The sequence below is a fragment of the Brachionichthys hirsutus genome, unplaced genomic scaffold (genome assembly GCF_040956055.1).
Source record: "Brachionichthys hirsutus isolate HB-005 unplaced genomic scaffold, CSIRO-AGI_Bhir_v1 contig_851, whole genome shotgun sequence".
NCBI classification, from domain to species: Eukaryota; Metazoa; Chordata; class Actinopteri; order Lophiiformes; family Brachionichthyidae; genus Brachionichthys; species Brachionichthys hirsutus.
In genome coordinates this window covers 206,599-233,531 of record NW_027180330.1, presented here as the reverse complement: position 1 = coordinate 233,531, position 26,933 = coordinate 206,599, and the positions used below count along the sequence as shown (strand labels likewise).

The window sequence follows — 26,933 nt, the reverse complement described above, 5'->3', positions numbered from 1 at the left end:
CCCTGACAAGGAAGTAGAAACTGTGCCGTTTGTGTGAGAGAGCTCTCTGCTTTTTTTGAGTGGCAATTTACAAATGTAATTATTTCAAAACAAACCCACTGCGCTCTCCAACGCTCTCTTGACTGCCAAACACCCGCAGACACCATGCTCCAAGCACTTGTTCACAATTTCCTCCCCCTCACTAATCATCTGTATTGCGTATTGACAGGGCCGGTTCGTAAATAGCTTAATATTTCATATTGGCTGAGACTAAAACCAGAAGAAGAATTATACGACAAGACTCATGACAGGAAGATATATTTAACGACGATGAAAGAGCCCCTCTCCATCATCGCTAACAGCCAGCAGGCCATAAATGCAACATGCATGGCTGTTAGAGAAAGTCAAATTCAACCAGTGATTATTGTGGAAGCAAAAAGAGGCAGATAACGGAGCACTGACATTTTATCCTCTTTTTGAGATGAGCTTTATTAGCAACAAGCTGCAGAGACATGCAGAGCGATGACAGCGTTCATGTCTCATCCTGCTTGAATCCATCTGATGAACAGATTCAGCTCTGAATTTGGTCTCAACCAGCTCCAGAGGGAAATGTGGGGCTAAATGCTCCACTGTGTTCAGCAGTGAGTCTCTAACTGCGTCTTTCTGCCATTTGGTTCCGAGCAGCGTGGGGTACAGTGGCATTTCAGCGATTTTCTCTGAAAGCTGCTGCATGCCTGCCGAAGCAGAAAACAATGCTGTGGGAACAGCGAGAGGGAACCGACGGATGAAGTTGTGGGCCGGATGAACAATGAGCTGGAGCTCGCTTTGAAGCTTGTAGAGCTTTAAGGGAACGGCAGATTAGGGGGGTCTGTACTGGTTCATCCACACGAGGAACTCTTTTGACGTCGTCGTCACATTGTAAGTTGTAGGTTGTAAAAAGAGCAGTAGTCACTTTAAGTGTGTACCTGGCTGCTTTAATAACACTGCAACACACAACAGCATACAACTCTGCAAACAAGCAGAGGAGACATATTTGATCATGCAGCATATAAAGACAGAGACTTCCTTGTAAATGATTTGTGACCCGCTGCTCAGCATGGTTCTGGCTCTCCTGATGCGCTGGGGGTGTGTGATGAATGAGATTCTTTAATACAGGGAGACGTTTCAGTGGCATGTCATTTTTAGATCCCCATATTGAGGCAACAAAGTGTGGAAGTTAAGGTCTAGTGGATATTCTCATCAGTAATTATGGCCTGCACCCATGTTTAATAAATTCACAGCATAATAATCCAAAGCAGTTGCCACTGGAACACACTGGATTGTGTTCCTCTCTCATAGATGATATACGCCCGTTCTGATTCTTTAATTCATATAATCCGCTTTTATGTGATGAGATTGTTTTATTTTTTTTTTACATTAAAAACATTGATCCACAGAAAACCAGTAGAGTGCAGACATGAGCTTCCTGTAAATGATCTCTATAAAAACGAATCGGGAGATGAACTTTTAGGATATGAACTAATTCATAATGCAATAAAATGTGCGTCCACGCGCATTAAAGCTCCACTCGGGTCACGTGAGGGAGGTGAGGCGGCTTTGCACGCGGCTGTCGGGGGGGGGGGGGGGGGGGGGATCTGGCGTGTGGAGCCCTGCTTGTGCACGGGCTGCGGGATAAAGTGGGTGTACACACTAGTTGTGCTGTGTGGCTCCGCGGTGTTTGTCCTCAGTTGAGCGCACACAGCCGACGCGAACGTCGTACACGATCCTCCCGATCTGAGAAGGCGCAAAGACGGTGAGCAGCGGTCAGCGGGAAGAATGGATGCCTTAGCGCAAAGGCTGCCGACTTTCTGCTAGAAAAGTACAAAGAGAGAGACGCGCCTGCTCGTTTTTTGTGCTGAAGACTGAATGGATTTATTTGTAGGGCGCCTGGGTGGGTGAGAATCCACTCTGCTGCAGACTGGACCGGACTTTAAACACCCCGCTGTTCGTTCCGTTTTTCTTCTCCCATCTCTTCTTCTTTTTTTTTCTCTTTTTTTAAATGCCAGCCTTTCATTCATCATACTCTGTCCAGTTTGGAAGGACGCCAGACCTCCAGCGTCTCAGATCTGCAAGTTCAGTCCAATAAATTGTGACATTGTCTGTCAGCCTTGGAATAAGAAATCGATACTCGAGAAAAGGGAGCTGGTATTCTTCCGGAATCTAAACGATCTATTTTCATCCTTATAAATATGCGATCGGTTCGGATTGGGTTGGTTTGGTCCAGCCTCGCGCTTCTTTAGCTGGAGCGCCACTGATAGTGACTGATTATTGCTGTTGATTTTGTCCATGCAAGGCTCGGGGTGGAAACATGTCTGGCCACTTCTTTGAGAGGATCACTGCTATCAGAGATGGCATTTTGGTCCAGCACTTCGGTTTTCACCTCTAAAGTGCCCCGGAAAATCTTATTCATGTTCACCCTCTCCCTCTCTGTCACCTACTTGTTCTATAGCTTGATGAGCTGCTACAACTCGCTGCAGTTCCCCCTGCAAGAGACCTACGTGTATCAGGGGAGGCTGGTGACGGAGGAGACAACTTTTGTGACACTGAGGGAGAAACTTTATTCCGCTTCCCAGGGCTCTACCGAATTCACCGAGACTGAGAGAACCGCCGCGGTGTCCACCGTAAAGGATCATGAAGAGGCCGAGCAGAGGACGATGGAGTGGATTCAGACTCGGGCGTCCCCGACGAGATCCGCCGCGCCGGAGAGGGAGCGCCAGGATTTCAGCACCACGGACAGCGAACTCAGCGTGAACTGCACCATGGATTACGGAGAGAAGAAACTTCCCCAAGCCATCATCATCGGGGTGAAGAAAGGGGGCACCCGAGCCCTGCTGGAGGCCCTCCGGGTGCACCCGGACGTCAGAGCCGTAGGAAACGAGCCACATTTCTTTGACAGGAACTACGAGAAGGGACTGGACTGGTACCGGTGAGTTTCCGCTGCAGGCATGATCTGACGCTGGAGAGAGAGAGAGAGAGAGAGATCTACTAAATGTTTTTCAAATGAACTTTTTTTTTACTCATTTCAGGAAGTTTTCAGTCTCTTCACGTTTAATTTTATAGCAACTGCTTCCTGAAATTGAGGGGGGGAAAAGCCATTAAATATCTTGTAGAGCATTTATGATGATGCTGAAGCTCGTCGAAAGGAAATTTAACGGACTATAATAGCAGATCTTCTCGTGTTTCTTTATTGTCTGGGGATTAAATTCGGTTTGGACCCAGAGGTAGAATAAGTCTTCACTTTATTTCACTTATTTTCCTCAAATCTCAAGCAGTAGTACCTTTAACGGGAGATAAATCACGCTGCACCGCAGGCCTGTGTGTCGTAAATCAAATGATGATGACACAAAGTTAGCTGAAGTTTGGAGAGAGAGAGAGAGAGAGAGAGAGAGCCTTCATCTTCTACATCAGAAGCACGTTTGATTTCCCGGGTCTAATGTGTGAGCGTTCTGTTAAAACGTGTCAGCACTTCCTGCTTCAGGGCGCTTCCTGCATCCACTGGTTAAAACCGACAAGCACACAGTCGGAGAATAATTATCTGATGCACGTATGAATAATTGATGTAACGTTGGTTATTTCTCCGCGTCTTTTATGGCATTCACTGAGATGAACTCGTCCCTTCATTAATTTTAATCCCTGGGCTCACATAGTTACAGATTAAAGAGTTCCTGAGTATATTTAATCTGACGTGCATTGGGTTTCATATCTAATTTGATTATGTTCTCTAAACATCGTTTTCTAATGTATACTGTAGGTGTTTGTGGAGTCTCATTCATCGGTTTATGGCGACTGTCGCTGCAGATATAAACACTACCAAACCATTCTAGTGGCTTAAGTGAAGATTTGAAAGGATTATTATCTGTATGCATCTATATTTTCTTTAGTAATATCGTAGTAGCATATTTTTTCCTACATCTTAACACACTTTTACTCTAAGGTCAGTCATTTTTCTCCCATCAATCCCAACAAAAAAACATACAATCCATCAGCTGCTGCCATTGCCCTTTCCTTAAATTGCACATACTAATCTAATAGCTCTTGTGTGTGGTGATGCTGCTTTGGAGATATATGTGATGGCTGACATTCACACTATAAGTCCTGGCTTATTAGCTGGAGAGGTCTCTGTTAATCTTTGCTATATTTATGGGAGAAACAAATCAATTTGAGGGGTGCGTTCATGGTCAGTTGGTCGTGGCACGACTGGGTGTTGTTCTCCCATAATGACGTTTGACCAGGGGAATTCAAGATTATCTAATGGAGTCAATGAGCTGATGAAAATGATGCTGACTCAAAGTCCCCTCTGTTTCTGTGCAGAAGCATGGAATCCTTCCACCAGTGTTTGGGTTGTGGAGCATCTGTTTTCATCTTGCTGCATACACTAGCAGCTCTTGGCTGCTCATTTAGTCTGTGTTAATGCAAGCTGTTTCATCACATTCTGGTGTAAGCCTCATTAGACAGGAGGATGACACCCTTCTAAAAATAATAATAAGGTGCTGCTGTGTTTTATAGCCCCTTAGCCTGGAATAAATAATGAATACATGGCCAGTCCCAAAAGGAGCTTTAATGCTACATGTGGCCAATGCAAGTATTTTGCACCAGTGGTTGTGAAAAAAGAAGAAAAGATGAGCCACTTGACACAAAAATATAAAATCATTCAGACCACGTTTGTTTGTTTGCTTCTAAATGATGTATTATACTGCACCTCTCTTCCCTGTATCACATGCTCTGGCTAATGTGCACTTAATGGAAGGGAAATTATGATCAATTACAGATATTTTGCAACTGTGGTGTAGTTAAACGAGACCAAAATGTCTTTCATAAATCCAGGCCTGTCTCAGGAACACCTGCTCCACATTGTGAGGGACACGGTAGACTAACTGATGCAACCCAAAGGCGTCTCACGAGCACTTACATGTAATCAAACGCTTGTCCCGTCTGTTTTTCAGCACATGGACTCAGCTGCAGCGATCTTTCTGCATGTGTGCTTTTAGACAAATAATATTTCATCTTTGTCTTGTGATGCTCTGGAGGAAAAAAAAAGCAGCTGGAATGAAAGTCTGCGTGTGTTTGGTGCTGTGAATTAAAGACTATAGTTCATTAAGGCTCGCCTGGTGCCTTCGCCCAGGTCAGCGAGGTTACCGAGGGCGTTAGACTGCTGGATGGTAAAGGCAGGCTTGCACAAAAATACATATTTGTTCATTCTGTTTAATATCAACTCATTAAAAAGGTTAGGTTATGTTAGATTAGATTAGCTTTGGTTAGGTTGCAGTGAAATGCAGTTTAGCATCTAACCAGAAGTGCACTATGTTGGATGGTCAGTCATCGCGGATCAAGTTATTGGTAAATAAACAAATACAAAATAAAGTTTCCGGCTTATCATTTTTGTGGAGGTTTGAATATCCTTCTCCACAGAGTATTGTCAATTTAACCGACAATTGTTTCAATCTGCAGTCAGTAAATAAGGCAATAGAGCAGAGGCACCAAAACCATGTCATAAAATGCTCAATTACTTCTTCTCATATGAATTAATTTGAATATTTTTTGTTCTAAATACTCCAAAGTTGTTTCCACTAATCCAAATCCATGTCTGATAAGTTAGCGGCTATGGCTAATATTAGCTGTTAATGCAGAACTATTGCGTTGCTTTCTTATTCCTGAAGAGGATGCAGACAGGAATATTTCCTGGAAGGTGGCATCACTTCTGGTATATTTCTTACAGTGATCACTTCCGGATATGGAGATACTGACTGTGTAAACAGAAATTCATATCCACAAACAAATCAACACACATTCTCCACATACCTAATATTCACATCAGGATGCCACTTTCACTGCGGGTCTGTGCTGATCCTCTATAAGCAGGCCCAGATTGGTGATTGGTGGTGATTTCCTATTTTGAGCACCCTTGGACAGTTCCTCCACTGTCTTTTGGGCTTACTAGAACAAGCAATTAGCAATTTAGTGCCATCATTACCGTACACGGAGGACTTTCAACAGCCAATTGGCGCTTCTAATGTTGCCTCCATTTCTGAGTAAAGCGGCTGAGCCACCACTGTGAGAATTTAACTCATGTGTTCTCTTGAGCATGCCTCAACCTGGAATAGGAAACGTTTGAAGCCTGATGACCGCTACAGAAAATGCTACTCCAGCTCTGTGCCAGTGTTTTCATGCTTTTGTGGAATGTAGATAATGAGCCTCATAAATAGCACTGAAGAATGTGTCTGATTATCGATCAGACGTCAGGATTCATGTCTGAGGTGGGTTTACATTCTCGGGAGGAATCCACATTAGTTTAGGATCAGTGAGGCCGATCTCTTGGCATTTTTGCAAAAACAACAAATGCCATTGAAATCATTTTGAACAAATAGCGAGAGTGTGAAAGGACCAATAAAAAATAAAAAAAGTAAAAGGCAAACTTTCATTCAAATGCTAAACTGACAGATAGAAAAACAGAAAGGATGATTTAGAGTTGATTTTTTTAAATGTTTTCTCATATAAAAATGGTTAAACTTTCAGTTTACTAAAAAAAAAAAAGTTCTTGACATTTGAGTGAGCGTGAAGATTAATAGCAAGAATGTCATCCAATCACATTGTTAAACACAATCCCACATTGAAAGTCTGATTGTCCCTTTTAGAATTCCTGGTGAAGCACTTGAAACATTAGAAAGAAGGCAGGAGATTTCTCATCTGCTGTGGCTTAATGGAATTCGGCTTTGCATTGATGTGTGAACTGGACGGTCAGACAAGTGGGAGTGGGAGTTGTGTTGGTCTTTTCACAAGGAGTGGGGATGACTTTCTTCATGCTGAATGATTCTGGCTTGAGCCAATTGTGCTAAGAAACGTGCCTTGTGCTCAAGGAATTATGCAATGCCTGTGTATTTAAGTCATTTTAATTGCTGTAGCTTCAACACATTCTTAAACTCTAATCTCTCTGATGAGCCAAGGTTGACATTTAAATAAATTAAAAGTGAATTCATTTTCATGTTGCTAACATTTAGCTCTGGCACGGCTGGAATCAGCTAGAGCTGTAAATTTGAACAGATCATTATTTAATGTCTTATAGCTTGAACTTATGCAACATATGTGTGGAATAAATCAAAAATCAATGTGGCTGTGATTCTTAAAGTTGTATGTAGCTGTGTTTGTACCCGTGTGTGTGTGTGTGCTACGATGGTTTGTCATGTGTTATATCCACTTAGAAACACCCACATCTAACAATCTGACATGTAAGAAAGTCAGACTGAATTTTCAAACATGCAACAATAACACAATGTCTTCTTTTTAATCCTTAATTTATTTGAGTGGCAAATCACCTGAGAAAAAACTGCTGAATCAGCCTTTAATCATGATTACATGTATCTGCTTTTTATTAGATCGCATCCCTTTTATATAATCTGAAGAGGGTTCGATACGCACTCCACACGACATTAAAGCCGGTGCACTTTACCGACCTTAGTGCTTTATAAAGGCACTAAAATGAGCTGAAATATAATCCACTAGAATGATTTATCCATCCATTTAACCTGTGTGCATGAACAAGCCTGTTTATAGTTTTACGCACACATCCAGTCCCACATTAATTGGCTGAAACCCATAAATTATTCTTCTCTCATAAAGATTCTCAATACAAGACTAACCGTGACATAAAATAGATTTAGATGCTGTACTTCATCAAGTAACTGCCAATAAGAGTATATACTCCAAGATGAGAGCCAAAATAAGAGGCAGTACAGCCATGTCTGAAGAGCTGCTCTTCCCATAGGTAACAGGAAGTGAGATCCAGCGCATCCGTCCTGTGACACCACAGTTTCAGGACAGTTTCCGCAGAATTGACCGAGTGGAGAATTTATGGCTTGACTCACCTGTTTATGAGGCAAATGCATCATCAATTGAAATTGAAGTGCTGCAATCGGCACTAAATTCAAAGCTCATTTTAAAAAGTAAAGGACAAAGTAACATCAGGTCGTAATCTAAACAACTTTAGTTTGAAGGACTTTTATGGCGCTCATTGTGCTGCACATAAGTCTGGTGCAGATTTCACAACACTCATGCATAAAGCTTTAAAGCTGCAGTAAAAGCTAATAGAAGCAGGTCATGTTTGCTGCGTGAAATTTAGCTATCTCTGCTCAACACACGAGGAAAGTCATCAATGCAGCAAAGCTCTGCATGCACACATTCTTTATCTCCCCTGAAAAGCATTTACACAGAAGATAACTCAGGGAACTGTGCACCAGAGCAGTTTTACTCAGGTTAGCAAGCTCTAATATCTTTGTTATTAAAATGACACTTTAACCCGCTGTACAATAAAAGTTGAGAGCATGTGTTTATAAATCTTAAGAGGAGTGTTCCTATTCCTTCATGGCTGTGTCCTTGCACAGAGAAACACGCCAGGGATAGTTTCCAGCTCCGTGGTGATTCGTCTCAGCAGAATCTTCTTTCCCCAGCACACTCTGAGACTATTAAACTTTCACTGCTGATTTTTTTTCAATAATTTTTTCTTTATGCTTCATAAGATGTAGCCCTTTAAAGGATTGAACAAAATGAGAATCTTCATTTCCAAGCATGCCTCTCTTTGTCGTCAATTGATTCTACACATTTACAAAAACCTTGAGCCCAACCGAGGTCATACAATAGAGAGTGCACGCTCCTTACGCTAGCATCCTTTCTTTGCTCTGTACTGTGAAGAATTCATTTCATAAAAATGTTAAAGTCTATTCATGGAGGAAGTGTCTGTGCATCGTGTCTGATTCAGCCTCTGCAGAACTTTGAAGGAACAGTGTGTACCGGAATACAGGCTTTAGTGTACTTGGAACTCCTTTCGTAAGACAGGGACGGATGACAAAAGGTGTTTAATGGAGACATGGATCCTCTGCCGAGCCCAGCAGTAGAAAGTCTAAATCCAATGTTTATCCCTTGTTTAGCCATGCTTTCCTTCTCTCAGCTGCTCCATGGGCAGCTTAGCCCCTGACTCCTGCCACCTGAATGGTAGCCCACAACTCTGCTCAATTGGGAGATGGGGAAAACGCAAGGTGGGCCAGAACCAAGGGTAGGCAGGATGCCATCCCTTCCAGCTGGGCCTTTGTGCTGCTGCGATGCCTCCCTGTCCTGTGCCTTCCCCCAGCATGGAATCTGCTTAAGCCTGATAAGAAGGCGCCAAGACTCACAAGGACACACCTCTGAGCGCTCTGATGCCAGCACCACAGTTGGGGAATTAAACTTTTTAATTAGCAGCGTACCCCCGTTGCTGTCAAGAGACTGGGCCGCTTCGGCACAGGCTTTCTCAATGCCCAGCCCCTTTCCACTCGATTAGACCCCCTAGCATAGGCAGAGCGGCGAGGTTCCAGTTATGACATGGGCAATCTTTGTTTTTGTTTTTTTCGTTTGAACATCCTTATAGATGCAGCATAGCTGAATAAGATACACACTCATTATAACCTTCAGCTTCTGCTTCACGCCGCACCTAATCAATGCTTCGATGAGTAAGCCTGTTGTTGAATCAATAATATGATAAAGTCACCTTCTCCATCCCTAAGAAGTTCTAGAAGGCCCCTCCTCAGTGATGATAGACTGTGCAGCTGATTGTCAAGTGTAATGGTGGAGTACAAGTGAGTGCCTGTGCAATCTCAGAACTAAAGCCGCTATGATTGTATTTTCCACCTCTACTCAGCCTGAGAATGATCCTGTGTGGGAACATCTGATGACTGTATGAGGTTAAATTAATTGTTTAAGATATGTGTCTTATCAGCATTTATCCAGTAGAGGTTTGGGATTTCCACGGCCACACAATCTTTTGCAAATGCTGAGAAGGTTTGATCTTTCATTGTGATTATTTGCGAAGTATTTTGGTCATTGTCATACAATCAACATCGTGCCTGCCAAGTCAGGGACATGCAGACTGGTCCCAGTTATGTCTTATGGCCAAAACAGAACATTATCATTTTTCTTTATTTTTATCACTGATATATCGTTTTTTAATGTACTATTTGACTTCAACAAGAACATCCACAGCCAGGATAGAGTCATCATGGTGCTGTCATCTAGGATCCATATTGTCTGCAGCAGATCAACAGATACTGTTCAGAACACAGTCCAGGAGGGTTTTCCTTTCACCAGTGATTTTCCTTTAGCAACTGAACAGAACCTCCTTTTTTTCAACCCACTCCAAGATTCCATACTGGTTTGATCTTATGTGAACAATGTCTATTGTAAAATGGTAATTATGAAAGAAGTAATATCTTCACCCTTTTTGCATTTATATAAAGAATTTCTTGGGCAGGTAATGGATATGGCCAATTTCATCCTGATTTCTGTCCTATTGTGAATTCATGCGCGTGCCTCTTCTCCCTCTCTTGCCCATAGTCACCCCTTTCTCTTCCTCTTCTTCTGCTTTTGGTTGGACTAAATTGACATTCATGCCATTCTGCTGCTATGATGCTATGAAGTGGTCATGGGTTATATTTCACGGTCAATGCTCATGCTTTATTTGTTTTTTGTGTCCATCAAAATAGGCAGATGGAATTCAGATTGGCTTTCTCCTGCATTGTATTTTGACAAGTAAAGACATGGAAAAAGAATTTGTTCATGCTTGATTTTATATGTTTTGCTCCCCAAATAGCAAAAAGGCTGGAGGCATTTCACACTCATAGGAATATTGTCTCTCCAAAAAGCTTATTTTGATGCAACAGAAGGCCATGATATGCTTCTACTCATCATTCTGTTCTGGAAAATACTAGTTTACCTTAAACCCCTGCACAAATGACTACCTTGGCCCACATATTTCTGCCAATCATACGTGTCAATATTCTAATTTCCTTCCACATCTTCCTGCAGCATTTGCACCACACATGCTGTTGATTGGCTGGGAGGGATGAAGTCTCATGACACAAGCTGATGCATTTGTTCAGTCAAAGTGAAGACCCTGACAGGAATGGTCATGATGCCAAGATTCAGAAAAGATATGAGGACTGCTGGGAGTATGTTTTAAATGTCTGTCCGCGGGCTGGTAGCCTCTGTAGTGCTTTGTGCTGACGGATGTGTTGGAATGAAAATAGCAGCTTCTCCCAGGCTGCCTCATGCCACCATTGAAGAGCGTACATAGACAGCAGTTTGCAGCATATGGACACAGTTTCAATCAGGACAGACATCTAATAGTGTCTGTTAAGCATAATTCAAATTTCAGCCATTGCTATAAATCTCGTTTCCATTGTCGAAACGCAAATTTCAGACCCGTTTTTGACAAAAATCTTTCTGAAACAAAAACCACCTCATGCTCTTCCCACCATCTCCAATCCCCAAAACAACCTGACAGACTTGATTTGGTTAAGTATGTGTGTCTTTGTGATGTTTTGAGACTCTGACGTGTGAGCTAATGCTTCTGTTTACACCCCTGAGTCACTGTCACAAACAGAGACAAACACAGTCATTGGCTTCCAGGATCTTGTTTGCTGGGATTGTCCCATCGCCTTTGAAGTTTCTCATCGCTTTATGTTGTTTACTTCTTCAAGCTCTTTCTTTCCTTCAAATCACCATGGGGCATTCCATTGCCGCTCCAAATAATTTCAGCACAGCATGAGGTGAGCGTTAGATCTGCAAACTGCACTCAACATGTTTCTTCGGTACGGTACCGGTCTGGATTGATGGCCACTCTTTAAAAGGCAAAATTTCAGATCAGCAAAATCCTGATTTCGTAACACTGTGTTGAGCCACCGGCAACCATCAGTGCAAATCGGCTCATTGGAAATCATTAACAAGATGTGGCATATGCCAAAAACTACCAAGACTTGCATTAAATGAATTCAAAAGGGTGCTTTTAGAGATTATGCTAATTGATAATGGCTGCATCAGGAGATGATTGTTATCCTTGAATAATTTTGATTATTGGCATTAGAGATTTAGAGGAAAGTGAACGTGTTCTGCCTTTCTAATGAGGTTGTTGCCATGAACGCAATTCTTCTCTTGCAGGGCTTTTGATATGGGAGCTGTGTTGTCTTACATACTTCTTGCACCGATGGACCCCACACAATAAAATCAGTGATGAAATTATGAATCAGACTAGAATGACAATGTGTTACAAGTGAAAGATGTGCTCATAATAAAGAGCCATTGTGTTGCATGTGAAGACGTTAGTGAGACTCTTCTATAAAGATTTGTAAAGCGAATATTCATGTTTATGCCAAAATGTGCAATTTAAATGCATATTGTGTTCAAGTCTTTCAAATTTTGTTTCTGACTTATCATGGTTAGTTTGGTGGCTTTTCTAAACCTTGTGGCAAAAGCATCCCAGAACAAGTGGCATCCTTTTATGCTGCAGATTCCTTGCACAGTAGCATTCTGTATAAAACATAAAAAAAAATAGCTAAGAGCAGTTAGCTGATAATTCAAAAAAGAAGAAATTAAGGTGAATGTCATGTAAATGATTATTTCAGCCATGTAGTTTTTCTGTTTGCAAAAAATAAAAATGCTGCTCATCATCATATCATCACGTGTCAAATGTGACGGTATGGACGACGATGCTGCGATGTGACATTCCCTGCCTACTTTTGCCTGCAGAATGCTAGCGTGCATTTTAAAATCCCACTATGCTGCTGTTGCTTTGTTCAAACAGCAATACAATTAAAAAAAGTGTAGAGAAGAGTGTTCATTGCCATGCTGCTGCACAATCTCCATGCACCTTGAGAGACCATCTGCACGCTTTGTAAATCATCTCACACGATATCACTCAGCCAATGAAATCTATGCATTTGGATGAGAATTTTGAGTAAGTAAGATAGACACACACCCAGGGGAGAGATGAGATGAAAGAAGAGTCAGAGAAATAAATGAATCTGAGAAGATTTATTTCACCTGCTGTGCACCAATAAAAAGAAATCAGCTTCAAACCAGTACAACTCACAGCCGAGACTGTGGTGATTATTAAAAGCAGTGACCTGAAATGCCAAGAGGCGACTAGACAAAGCTTAGACGCAGACATCCGTTCGGTAAATGTGAACTTGAAATGTTAGCTGTGATACCTGACATTAGCTAGCCACCCAGCATGGCATCCGAGAGAAATGTGAAATCTGGGAGTCTCCCGTGAACTTTTGAAAGACGTTGCCATGTGCAAGGGGAATGTTCAAGGGTTGGGACAAGAGCAGTGACATTTTCTCATCAGCATGCACCGATGTGAGCATGGTGTCCTTATCCCTCCTTCTAAGGGGCAAGAAGTTGGTGACAGGATGTGAAAATTAAAATCAGTGCCCCTAAATGAATACTAACTGGGAAACGAACCTACGTGTTTCCGTGCTCAGTATTTCCTTTTTCATTCAAGTCTTTTCAATGACAAATCTCAATGTCCCTCCAAAAGTCATCAGCCTTTTATTTGAAGAGTTTATCAAAGGAAAACATCTGGTCGAACGTTCCAGTCCACATGACCGGCGCAGTATTTCCCACTCTCTCATCGGCCTTTAATTTGTTCCATGTATACAAGACAGGGGGAGGCAGAATCCCAAGTATGAATTGATTTTTTGATGAGCATACATTTACTCTTAAACACCTGCGGAACACACTGGGGCTGTGCCGTGCAGCAAACAGCCCATCTTGATTGATTTTGACTAACAAATAGGGATGTGCACTCCACGGTTTGAGTCAAGATCAGGCCCTTTGCTCTTTATGAAGGAACATGAAAGTGAATCTGGGTCGAGGTGAGAAGGTAGCAGCTGTGTCCAATGGGTTTATTTAATTCAATGTATCGCTTCGGCTGCTGCGCCATACGAGGCATGCTGGCCACTGTGAGATTGAGGTTTCTTCATGAAAGAAAGAGAGATTAACCCCTTTCTTTGAAAGGGGCCAGAATTCCCTCTCATGTCATGCTGGATTTTCCCGTGTTTACTGCTGGATGTATAAATCTGCAGAACTAAATGAATGTGAGTGAGATGGGGCTCCCAAGTTTATTTTGTCTCCTAATCAGCGTCATGCTGGCGCTTCATTTGCCCGGCTGGGAATCTAGAATAAATCAGAGCTTTGTCAACATGTCCACTGTTGGAAGCAGAGAGGCGGTGACTTTTGATATGACTGTGTCAGCCAAAAATCACTCTGACTTGAATGTCTAAGCAGACATTTAGCATTCTTGCTATCTTTATCGTCTATTATCTATTGAGAGTGGCATTCTGTTTTCCCCCTCAGCATATTGCAGTAATTAATTCACCCGTAATACTATTATGTCAAACCATATCTGCCTCTTAACACACTGTCTCCCATTAACATTTTCCAAATTTCTGATACGACCTGTGGAATACAAATGAAGCCTTCCGGCAGCTGCAGGTTCTGTGTTGTCTCAGCTCGGAGCAAATTGCATTCGCGTAGTTTTGCCACAAACCTCGGCGTCGAGGGGAACGAACACGTAGGTTCTGCATGTTGGGCAAACTCCACAAAGGCTTTGGGGTTTCTAAATTAATGTGCCGTGATAATGAGCTAAGCAAAGCCAGAGGAAGGAATTTCACACCTTGGGTTGAGTTATAAATAGTGTAATATGCCTGGGTTGTTACGTGCATGTGTTTCTTCATGTTATTTCATGCTCCTGGTGGTATATTGCCGCATTTGAACAAATGAATCATTGCATACCGGAACAGTGACGGCTAATTCTTTTCTAACAATGTTATTTATTGCAATAATTTAGTCTGTATCCAACAGGATTTTCTCCAGTACACAGTACATTTTATATAAAGTTTGTACTTGTGATTGAGACTTTAATTAGGATTTAGCAGTATTTTAAAGCTCTAGTCTCTCCAGAAATTTTGCAAAGTACTCCTTATGAAAGAAGAATTTCATATTCTGATCCTTCATAAATGCAGCCAGAACAAAAGCATAGGGAAATAAAGATTTTTGGTGACTTCCACTCCTTAAGTTTGCAGAGCAGTGTCAGTGGTGCGGCAGCAAATTATTCAGACTTACAATTAGGCAGTGGGTAGCGCAGACACTTTGACATCAGAAAGGTGATGCCCCCTGCCCTGGAAAAGTGTAAAACAACAAAGTCAGACGTGGACATTTTTATCCATTACAGCTCTTTCTGTTTTGTGAATCACATTTATTATACACCTGAAAGCTCAAAATCTGAAAAGAACAATAATGTCCGCCACATGTCCTTTCAATTTCTGAAAGTTTCCAGTGAAATCATGCGGTGAAAATCAATGTAATCGTCAAGCCTCCTATTGGTTTGACACAATTGCAAAAAGGAATATTAGGTCTTGCAGCTTTGCGCATGTAAAACAGGGGTGAGAACTCGTGTAGGGAATGAGTGTAGAAGACTGGGACGTTTATGGACTGGGATGCAATAGAAATGAAAAGGTTGCTGTGGACTTTATGAAATAAAGGGTGTTGGTCGCGTGCAACCTCTTCAAACACCATTCGCCCTTTTTACCTCAGCAGCTCAGTGGAACATTCAAAGTACAGGGAGTCGTCAACTTAAGTCGATTTGGTTGTAAATAGATGACTATTTTCTAAATATAATATTTTGCAAAGATGGTGAAGACACTTTCTGTTAAAGTAATGCTACTTCCTGTTTATACAGTTACATAGTGTATACATTCATTGAGTATGCACTTTATGAAACGTCAAATGTGTAAAGGCACATACGAATATTCAGTGACAGACAGATCAAGTAGGTGTGAGTAGGAGTCAAGAGCCCGTTTGGCAACGCGTGGGCTGCATCTTAGGACCGCTCTTTAGCTACGACTCCGAGGAAGCATTGCGGCGCAGGTGGTTTCTGCGTGTGTGTTGCTGTTGGCATGAGACCAAATGAACACAATAGCACTACATAATCTTAACAATTTAAAAAGTAATCCTTAAGAATGTTTGTACAATGTGGCAGATGTAGGGAGATTAGTGGCGTGGTGATCAATCTTGGTGAGTTTATAGAAGTGGTTTAGCCTTTTGAATGATTTGATTGTCTTATTTGTGGCAAACAATAGAAGTTGCATTTTAAAAGAATGCTGTGATGCAGAAAAAAGTCAATTTCATGTAGACGGCTTTGTGCCGAGCATCACAACGTTGAGTAAATGTAGCACAGAAAAAATAATAAAATCGGAAGAGCATATGATGAATGAAAGTGTGTTGTCTACCTTTTATTTCCAATAGAACCAAGACAAAAGCTGTCTATATACATAATGAGTCTGATATAAACTATCACGCAAAATGTCTTCTGGATCTGATCCAGAATGAGGTCAGGAAAAAAAAAAAAAACATTGAAAACTCCATTTACAGATTCAAAAATATTTTAAAAATACACTCAGATTAAATTTTACTTTTCATGGTTGGTGTAAAACGATACCAAGAACAATTTAGAACCTTTTGATGATGATCCAGATCACCATGTGGATAAATCCAATGACAAGGGGAATCAGCTGCTCGGCGGAGGTCTGAGCTCTCTGATTGCTTTTCTCGTTTAAGAATGCAGACAGCAGACATTACAACCAAAATATGTTGGATTGCTGCACTTTTGTCTGTGCTACGACAGATGTGCTGAACCATCACCACGATCCTATTCTCCGGTGTTCCAGTGCTTCCGCAAAACAATGTGTGAAAAATCCTGGGCCTCAGATTTGATATCATCAATCACTCAATGCATCTAAACAATCCAAAATGGTTTTATTGTCTCTCTTGCGTGACTCATGCTTGTGTAACAATTGAATCCTTGAAAAGATGAATACAGTGCATGCAGTGAAATTTCCCAAACACAAAGTGCCAATGGAATCGCAAGAGTTCTAATGAGAAAATACAGGGTCTGCTTGCTTTGACTAAAGAATACAAATATACATTTTATTCCGTAATGCATGACTTCCACGCAGCTGACAAATCGCAGTGGTGTTGGGTACTTAGTAACTTAATGGACTTCAGACTTGTTGGAATCAAAGTCGTTCAAATTCTGCGAAAGGGTTGAATTGTTACAACTGGAAATATTTCTTCATATGTATTCTTGTACCATCATCAGTTTAAGAGTCAAGATTATACCTGTTTTGCTCAAAGCCCCAATTTGCCTAAGTACACCCAGAGCTCTTAGCATGAATGCAGGCACTTTGTAGGGTTGAATTAAAGTCGGCTAATATAGAGAATGTGAATGTGGTTTTGTGCCTGCACACAATTTGATGAAAGGGCACTTACTTAAAAACAGTCCCAATAAAGACAGATTTCTACCTTTTTCAATGCTCAAAAGGAGTCCTATCGGCACATTCTTTATCTAAACCATCAGAAAAAAAGGAAATAGATTTTATTCCGCGAGACGCTAATAAGAATATTTGGGAAAATGCGTCTAGCGCTGCTGCTCTGAGATGCGATGGTGCTGTGGTTTGTTTTGGAGCAGGTTCAGCGAGCTGGCTAGCCTCTTTATTACTGCATTCCCAAATGCCTTGATTTAATGCCCTTGTAGAGGTCAGACATGATGCTGGCAGCCACAGAACACTTCCTTCATCACCACCCTATTAATAACAGGGAATAAATCACGGCACGTTGAATTTCCTCACTTGCATATTGGAGCTATTTGGGTGTGCTGTGGGGACGCCTTTATTGCATCTATGAGGTATATTGCTAAACATCTGTTTGCATCTCAATCCAAAGTGGAAAAACGCTTGCTCAATGTCAGGATTAATTAACGATGCTATTCCCTGTGGGCTACTTAGGGTAGCATCGCAGTGAGAATCCTCAGAGGGCTACAGATTGATTTCTGGGAGAGTCATAAGAGCATGTAATGTTCCCTCACTCTGCAAACAAAAAAAGAAAAAAAACTCTATTCATTTTAGATGACTTCATGAAACAAGGAAGAAAGTAAATCGAATGATCAGCTTTCCACAAATACGCGTCACATTTCATTTCATCCCCCGATGAGACGGACACGGTTAGACAGAAGAAATGTTATTGTTGTCAGCATGTGTTTATCTGGGTTTGGCCATGTACGTTCATATATCAAATACCAAATATCAACTCTACTAAATAAGTAAGCGCACAGAGGTAAAAAATAAATAAAAATAAAGCAACAGAAACCGGATAACGGTTCTGTACTCACGCAGTCATTTATATTGTTTATGTGCCATTAATCTCTCACAGCCTTCTCCCCTTCACTTTTCACATGAGAGCGTAAATTGCTCCGGGCGACTCTCATGCAACAACAGCTCATACTACCAATGAAAAGCAGGGTTCATATTCATGAATCTGCTCCCCGAGGGGAAGAGAGTGACTGGAGAGAGCGAGAAAAAACACACAGGACACCGTTCTTGAAGCTTGGAAGGACTTGATTATACATAATAATGATTTTCAGGATACTTTGCCTGGAATGTTAATTAAATCCTCTTCTCTTCTGAGGTAATCAAAGACTCATTATGTATACAGATATGGGAAGCTTGTTCATGGTGATACACACCATCAAAGTTACAGAAGGGACTTACTGCCAAAGTTGATGGTTGTGTGTGTGTGTGTGTGAGGACAGTATGATGCCCATGATTGTCTGATGATTAATTTCTTATAGAACACCAAACATGTCAGTGTGCCCAGCTGAATAAGCAACATCATTAGTCATCTGATATTTTTTCTTCTTCTACTATTAAAAGTGAACAGATCCACCATCGCTGATAATCTGGGCTGCAGGGACCGCATCTTGATTTGCGAGGCAGCCAATGAAATGCATGCGTTCTCTCAGATGTTAAGAGGTATGAATTATGCAGAATTCAGCTAATCCAATGTTAATATTAACGATGTGATTATCTTTATTGCATCAGGTGGACTGGCATGATTATATGTCATATATTTACATTTCCCAATTAGTGATATATCATGTTGCTTTGAGTTGCGCAATGAATTTGGTTGTATTCAATCATTTCCTACAGTTTCGTTACGACCCCGGCAGTCGTCTCAAGTCGATGCTGAGAACTCGGTCAGTGAGAGGGAATAAATCTCAAGTTTTCTACTTTTATGCTCAACTAAATTATGCACTGGAACATTGTTTGCCCAACAAAGCAGGCCCTGTTTCAGCAGTCCACCGCAAAAGAAAGCAGAATGAATCGCCAAAGCGGAAACACAGCAAACTTTCATTCTCTGTCCACGATGCAGTCCAAGAAAGAGTGGGGTTAGCGCTCTCTTATGTGTCCTCCCCGTCGGTCCCCCCCCCCCCCCCCCCTCCAGTTCCCTGAGGCGCTGGCAGGAATATCCCAGATTAAATGAATGCAATAGAGGGCGGCGATTGAGGAGGTAAATGAAGGATGGTGAATGACGGTCTGAAAATTGGGATCTGGGGCAGCATCTGTGAAGAGAGACAGGTCGAGAGCATGAGTCGGGCTTACTCAGCAGAAAAAACCCATTTGAAGCAAGCGTGCACGTCACACTTCTGCCTTTTGCACTTATTATAGACCTTTAGTATTCTAAGTGACTTGCTTAGATATATTGCAATATATTGCATGAGGCTCACCTGTTTTGGAACTTACTCCTCTGCAGGGCTATCAGCAGTGCCCTCGGAGGAGAGTGCTGTTCGCCCTCGATGGCGAGGCGAAAAGGCGGGAGTCGCTAAGTGCTACACCTTGGCGCAAGCCGTGTTTACCCATGAGCACTCAGCACAGTGACACATGCTTTCACTTCGACTAATAAATCATTGAAGGTCTGATGTGCCTGAATGGGAAGGCAGTGTCAGCTTTGATACTTGATTAGCATTTCTGTCACTTTGCCTTACGTTTAACATAACTCCAGCTGTGCAACTTAATTCACACGGCCCATGGGCATGACTATGACGAGCCATTCCTCAAACTGACAGCCCGCTGCAGCGGCACATCCGCAAATGTGCTATTTCAGTGAAGGTCTGAAACAAGTAAGATGCATTGTGATGAGGATTTGTGCACACGGAAATGAGGAGTCTATAGTTCGTCATTCTAAATACATGCAGCACTGCGGTTAAGCTTTTCTGTATTATGCATAAGCATCCTTAAGAAATTGTAAGATAAATCTTGTCAAGCGTGAAATAGATCACTGTAAAAATAGATAATGAGCCAATAAAATCATCAAATCCTAAATAGCGTTCCCAGTTTCAGGCAGTATCAAGCTAATAATAAAACAAACATAATTCCAAATTCTAACAGATAGGATTTAATGGTCAAAAGTCATATTGTGACGGCTCAGCTGTCATGGGATGCTTGCGTTTCCTGTCAGTGCAGTGACATACAGTAATGAGGTAAACTCAGCTGCCTTGGCTGTTTGGATATCTTATGTCACAATAACGAGAAAATGACCTATATTTCACCTTATCTTCCTCTGTGGTAAGCCACAGGGTTTAAACGTTGAAAGCAAGCAGCCAGAACTGTGCTAAGAAAGCACTCCACGCATCCATTTATTTCATCCTGCTGCCCCGGATGCATGTTTGCTTTAGTTTATCACACCATTCACAGTTATACGTCAAAACTGCAGCAAGCCAAATTCCCTGAAGATCAGCGGTTCCCAGGAGTCGTGTACAAACAGCCATGACACGTGGAAAATGGCAATCACATTTCCTCTTTGTTCTTGCGTCTCGATAAACGCTCGCTGAGCCTTTCAACCCTGCCTATATTGCATTTAAGCTTTATTTATACAGAGTGAATCACCGTTTAAGGCAAATCGTTTGCATACCCAGTAATGTGGACAGTGTGGTGTGTACGATAATAAATAGCATGCACAACTCCCCTTATAATAGTATGCAAACGGCATGCATCTGTACAGATATGGGAATTAGCACCCTGCCTTAGCATATGTTAATCCACGCACTGTTCAGTCCACCTATGTGTCAAACTCCACTGTTTAGAACAGTGAGGAGGACAAATCTGTCTGGCTCAAACTTCCTCTCTCTGGCTGATACTTTCCTCACAGTGCGACAACCGATCTCTCTGTGAGGGGGGAACACTTGCACAAATAATATAATGTTTTTGAAAAAGGTTATAATGCAAGCTTTTTCAAAAAATTCTATATTGTAAAATATGCATTCAATTCACTCCCCATAAAGGGGTCCACTATGAACTATCATGAAGAATGTCTTCTAGATCTGATCCAGAATGAGGTCAGGAAAAAAATATTACATTTTAAAATATACACATCAACTCTGATTCACTTTTAATTTTCATGGTTGGTGTATAAAGATACCAAGAACCATTTATAATCTTTTGGTGATTATCCAGATCACCATGTGGACGGTGTAAACCCAATCAGGAGGTGAATGAGCTGCTTGGTGGAGGTCTGCGCTCTCCGACTGTTGTTCTAGTTTCTAATTGTAGACTTGCAGTCTACAACGTATTCCATGTGAGCGCGGTGCTCTGCACTCTCTGATGCACAGAGCACCATGAAGGGATGACTAATGAAAAAGAGAAATTCAACGAACGCCCTCAGCCACATGCCGCAACACTCAATTACTTTGCTGATAAAATACCACCTCACATTGTTGACCCTTGTTTTTCAGAGCGATCTTATAGGACATGTTGTTCTTTGAAAAGCTGATTTATTTAGACTTTCTGAAGGCTCAGAGTTAATGTAGCAGTGACCTTCGAATTCAACTGCAGTTTAATTGAGGCAGCTACTCGGGCCACATTTCTATGCAAACTGTTTATATGGTAATGTGGCGTATGTTAATATCCACCTTCGTTCTTGTCCTCATGCGCTACGGATGTAGTGATACCTGTCTGTGGTAATGGCTTGCTTCACCCCCCCCCCCCCCCCCCCGATAGAGGGCTGCCAGCCTCACCGTTGACAGCGTCGCTGTCGGGAGAGGGCCAGAGGTGTGATGCCTTTAACTCGCTTCTAAATCGTTGATATTAGAATAAAACAAGCACAGATGAACAAATCTGTCGACTAGCAGACATCTGATCAGTGAGTCGGTTACTGTAGGCCAACTTTAACAAAAAAACAAAAAAAAGTTGAAGAAGAATATTTAATCCAATATGTCGGTGGTTTTTACGAATGTTTTGTGGCCAAGGATATTTTCTTCATGTGTGCAGTGTTTTTTTTTATTGTTATGAAAGGTGATATAGACGTCACAACCGCTCCTCCACGCATCCTGCAGGTGAACGGGCCTTTTTGAAAAGCTTTACAGGTCAGATCTTTATTGTATGATGTTATTATGTGTGAACTTTATTTTAATGGTTTACATTGTAGCAAATATTATGAGAGATGTAAGCAGGAAAACTACAGCAAATAACTAGATGCAGAAACTATACTTCACACAAGCGAAGGCGAGAGTTTATTTTCCCCTTCACAAGGCGGAAAATCAAAACCACCCTCGATGCTGCACGGCGAAGCGCGACGAAATCAAAAGTAAAAACTACGCTCGAATCAAGAGAAGTAATGAGTCTCAACACTTCTGACATTATTCAGATGAAGGCTGTGACGCTCCGTGATAGAGGATAAATAGGGAAATCTGGGGAATCTTTTCCGTTCTACTCAAATGAGCAGATACTGACACATTTATATTGCTCTGAAGTTGAATATGTTTCTCCTACAATAGTGTCGAAGATGAGACATTAACATTTAAGGATCAAACACAGCGACTGATTGAAGTACAACGTTCTCATTTAGTCATTCCCACAGTGATGTTTGTAAGGATTTCTCCATTTAAAGATCATTATTCTCCTTTAAATGTATATAAATTTTGTTTCATTGTAGAACAATTTAACACTAGAAAATCTACTTCACTGTCCGCGTTTAAAAATAGACTGAAAATGTGCTTTTATTCGTAGGCCATCGAGGTGTCATGATAATGTGGCATTAGGCGCATTCTTTATTTGTACTATACTTATATGCTTCCTTTTTTAATTTATTATTCTTATGTTTATGCATTAATCTTGCACACATACAGCACTTTGTGACAGCTACAGTTGTTTTAAAGTGCTCTATAAATAAGTTGAGAGTTGAGTTAAAGGTCCTGAAATCCTAAAACATTTCTTCCTAAGCATGTATCCATTATAATCTTTCATGTTTAATGACATTTAACTGGCTTAGACTTGTTTTTAACACGTTTTATACAGTCTTGCATCCATTGCAGAAGCTATTTGCACTTAGATGACTTAATAAAAATAATAATAACATAAACTAAAGAGAAACACCAAAAACAGTTTCTTACTTGTTACACTAGTTACAGTAAATATACATATCAAAGTGTGATACAATGAAGAAAACACCGAACCCGGCCCACCAGGGTCCGGTTGTTGCGCTGAGTGGAGCAAAGTGAAGGAAGAAACATCCCTTTTCTTCCTCTTCACAACTTTTCTTTATCATATTAAACCTAACTGAGGAATAATTTAATTAATGAATCATTTAGATCGAAGGACGCCACAGTCGTACAGCTGCGCCGCCAAGCTGCTGACTGTTCACGGCGGTGAAGGTCGTGCATTTGGTGTAATTGTTGCTGAAACACAGTGTCCAGGCTGTGTAATTATATTGTTGAAAAGCCAATTCAAATCCGAGATATTCCTCTATTTACCTTCTTTGTGTGGATTTTCATTTAGTAAAGGTCTGCAGGAGTACACCTCCCTGCACACACACACACACACCCCACCGCTGCAGCCACGTCTACTCTTGTAATGCTGGTTTAATAAGAGATAGCATAGAATTGGAGAAAAGACAATACAGGGGTGTTTGCACTCCCCCATGCTGGGGTAACAGCCTGGGGAAGCTGATTAAACACCCAGGGATCTTCTGTCCAGCCAGCTTAATCTGGACAATACAATATTCCATATAGCATTCACACACACCCGCCCATACTACAAGAATACAATTAGCTGCACATCCCACATACTCGAGCCTTTTCTGTTTTCTGACACTCCTGTATTTTAGGTATTATCTGTCACACGGCAATTAAAACAATCGCGCAAAGCCTTTGTGTTCACACTTTGTGTTATTTAGGGAAGCGCGACCAGACCTACAAACGCGTCTCCTACAATAGTATCAGCACTAAAAACACTGTGCCCAGGTGGAACGGTGTGAAAGTGGGAGGGGGAGATGTGTGGATCTGAAAATACTTAAATCCCCCAGTGAGTAAATATGAAGGCCTCCCGGAACGTGAGACTTTTAATGGTTGTTTTTTTCTCTGCAGAATCCAATGAGGACTTTCATATTTGAAAAGCACACAATGAAAAGAAGAAGAATTTGCAACGATGAAAACTAAAATAAGGTAGAAAGATGCAGAAAAGTCAAATCATCCTAATCATCTCTAAATTAAGGTGAAATACGCTTCATAAATTGAGCATTTAGAAGAAGTGCAGCGGTAGAAAATGGTGTTCCTTACAAACACATTTAAAGATCTAGCCTCCCTGATATCTGGATGTAGGGCGTTAGAAGTGAAGACGCTCACCAAGCCAAATAGTGAATAAGTGAGTCAGCAATGAAGCTTCGTCCCTGCCTATGAAGGGCTTTGTGTATAAGGAGAAGGGCCTTCAAATCAATGCTTAATGTTACAGAAAGCCTTTGCAGGGCATCTCAAACTGGATTCATGTGCCGCCCTCCTCCTGCCGCTGGTTAATCACCGAACTGCAGAGTTTGGAATAAGCTGAAGTCTCTCAGCGTTTTTTTATGGAGACCAGTAAAAAGTAATGGAGTCGTCTTGAAATAAAGGCACGACACCGCTTACGGGCATTTAAACTAAATATTACTGGATATATTCGAGCTTCGGCTTTGGCTCGGCAGAGACTCGTGAGTCATTTACAGAGCACAATATTTAATACAATAACACAATTCCACAAACTGCATTTAAGCAGAAGCAGTCAGATAATCTGCGTTTGTATTTCACGGCGACGTGTGGCATTCGGGTTTGATAAACGAGCTGTCGTATTGAGTTCCATGGAATTTAAAGCCACCGCCCCGTCTGCTCCGTTTACTTTTAAAGCTATTTGCCTGCCTTCCGGCGCCGCCACTGCGACCCTGTGGGAGTCGGAGATTCTCCAAAGATGTCACACTGAGCATGCTCTGTGATGCTATTGGAAGAGCTCGAAAGCTGCTGCTGATCCACTCTCGTTTCGGTGCACTCAGCACGTTGGTCCCATAATGCCTTGAGTGCTTACCTGGGCCACGCGGCGTCGCTCGGCTCAGCCGCTCTCCGATCGGGCTTTCTTCTCCGGTGACAAGAAGAGAGTGACTAGAAGGAAGGATGGGCAGAGTGGGGAGGAAGCGTGGAAAAGTTTGCCTGCGGGAAAACACAGCGGAGAGCTTTCTGTGGCACACGCTAATCCGGCCTCCCACTCGCTGTGACCTGTGTATTCCCTGTGTGAGCGGCATACTGCAGGACAAGCCCGCCCTTCCATCACTGTCACAGGCTGCACTAATGAGTGCCAGAGGCCGCCGGGTCAATGGCTGAGCTGATTTGCCTGCTGATAAGTGAATGCCAGGAGGTTCTACGTCGGAGAAACTAAAAAGAAGTCTTTCCTCAATTTTCCCAGCCAGCGTTCTTAAATAATACAAATAAATTAATTGATGCTAGAAATTATTACCCACCTTCATGGTGACACGTCCAGGGAAATAATCTAAGCAAGTCACCAAATCTCCGCCACTATTACATTTTCATTATTTAGAGAATATGATGTTAGCATTGATGTAATCACACCTCCCAACGCTACTTCATCCTCAAGAGGCGTTTAGTACATTAAAAAGCCGACTCTTTATCATTCTCAGTGCATGTCTTTGTTATTCCTAATGGCAGACTAAGTGTTTCAAGGGTAAAATTGTCCCTCGGTGACTTGAATATGCCATTCATAGGTGATAACACCCCCCCCCCCCCCCCCACACACACAAAGCTAATTTACATGTGATTATGCAGCTGTTACTGTAGAAAAGCGAGCCTAGCTGTGATTGTCTGAAACTTTTAGGACATAATTACATAGCAATTTGCTTTCTGTAATCTGTGATGCTATAGCAAGAGTTTGTGTGGCAGACTTAATTAACGAAGTGTGTTTTCTCCATGCACGCCGCTGCTCTTTGTCCCGCTGGTGCTCACGTTTGTCTTTTTAATGATGTGGGCTTTTCACCTTTTATATAAAGGTGAAAGTTGTGTTAGCAGTATATATATATATATATATATATCCTATAGCGTTCCTTTTCTAATGCACCGGACAGTGTAACTTGTCTGTGTCTGACACTTCAGCGGATAAAAGGATGGAATAAATATACTATAACTTCTTGCTTGGTTCTATGTATAGCTCATAGTCCGAGTTAATTGTCTCCCTTTTAACATCATCAAACGCAGCGTCAGGCTGTCGATGACTCCTCAACATGAGGTGCAAATTCAAGAGGACGGACGGACATCAGGGCGTGAGAAGACAGGCTTTCGTGTGGGTGATTCTGCTGATCATTTTGCGATTGTAGATACGTGCTTGATGTCTTAATGCTTCAGCGAGGCATTGGATATTGGCAGATCTTGGGCAGAATGGCAGTAGCGGTGATCGATCGGGTCATCTGCTGTCAGGGAGACACGGCCGGACCCGGGGGCCAACTGTCCATCACGAGGCAGAGGACTATAGCTGCGGGCCATTATACAGCTTCATGCATGTGCACTGATGATAGGGTTGTTTTAACTAATTGGCATCTCCCTGACAGAGCATTTATGTCATTAGAACACGGTTCAATAATGCAGCAGAGGGGAGTCGCCTCCCGCTCTGAGGATTCCCAAATATCACTGAAAGATTCAACAGTTCTGCTCTGAAACATGTGCCACAGAATGATTTCAGTCTTCACGGCAAACATCAGTTTAGTAATTAATCGTTAATGAATGGGGATGGGGTGGGGGTTCTGGTTAGACGGGTGCTATTAAAGAGCGCGTTTAAAATTTAAATGTCCAGCGGTTAGGGTTGACCTGTTTTTGAGACTTTCACAGCGCAGTTAAATGCATGCAGTCATTTTACTTTTACTTTGCACCAAACAGAAACATCATTTTTTGCTTTGCAGGTTTTATTCCTGCCCTACTG

At 41.8% G+C, this 26,933-nt stretch overlaps 1 protein-coding gene across 1 annotated transcript in view; it reads left to right on the top strand.

Annotated features, from left to right (window-relative positions):
• Positions 1-2,264: 2,264 nt before the first annotated feature.
• The window catches only part of hs3st4 (heparan sulfate (glucosamine) 3-O-sulfotransferase 4), a 54,393-nt gene continuing 29,724 nt past the window's right edge, over positions 2,265-26,933 (top strand). Inside the window, exon 1 of the mRNA XM_068757059.1 lies at positions 2,265-2,944. Coding sequence (XP_068613160.1) covers positions 2,367-2,944 — 578 coding nt within the window. The 5' untranslated portion in view covers positions 2,265-2,366. The remainder of the gene's footprint in view (positions 2,945-26,933) is intronic.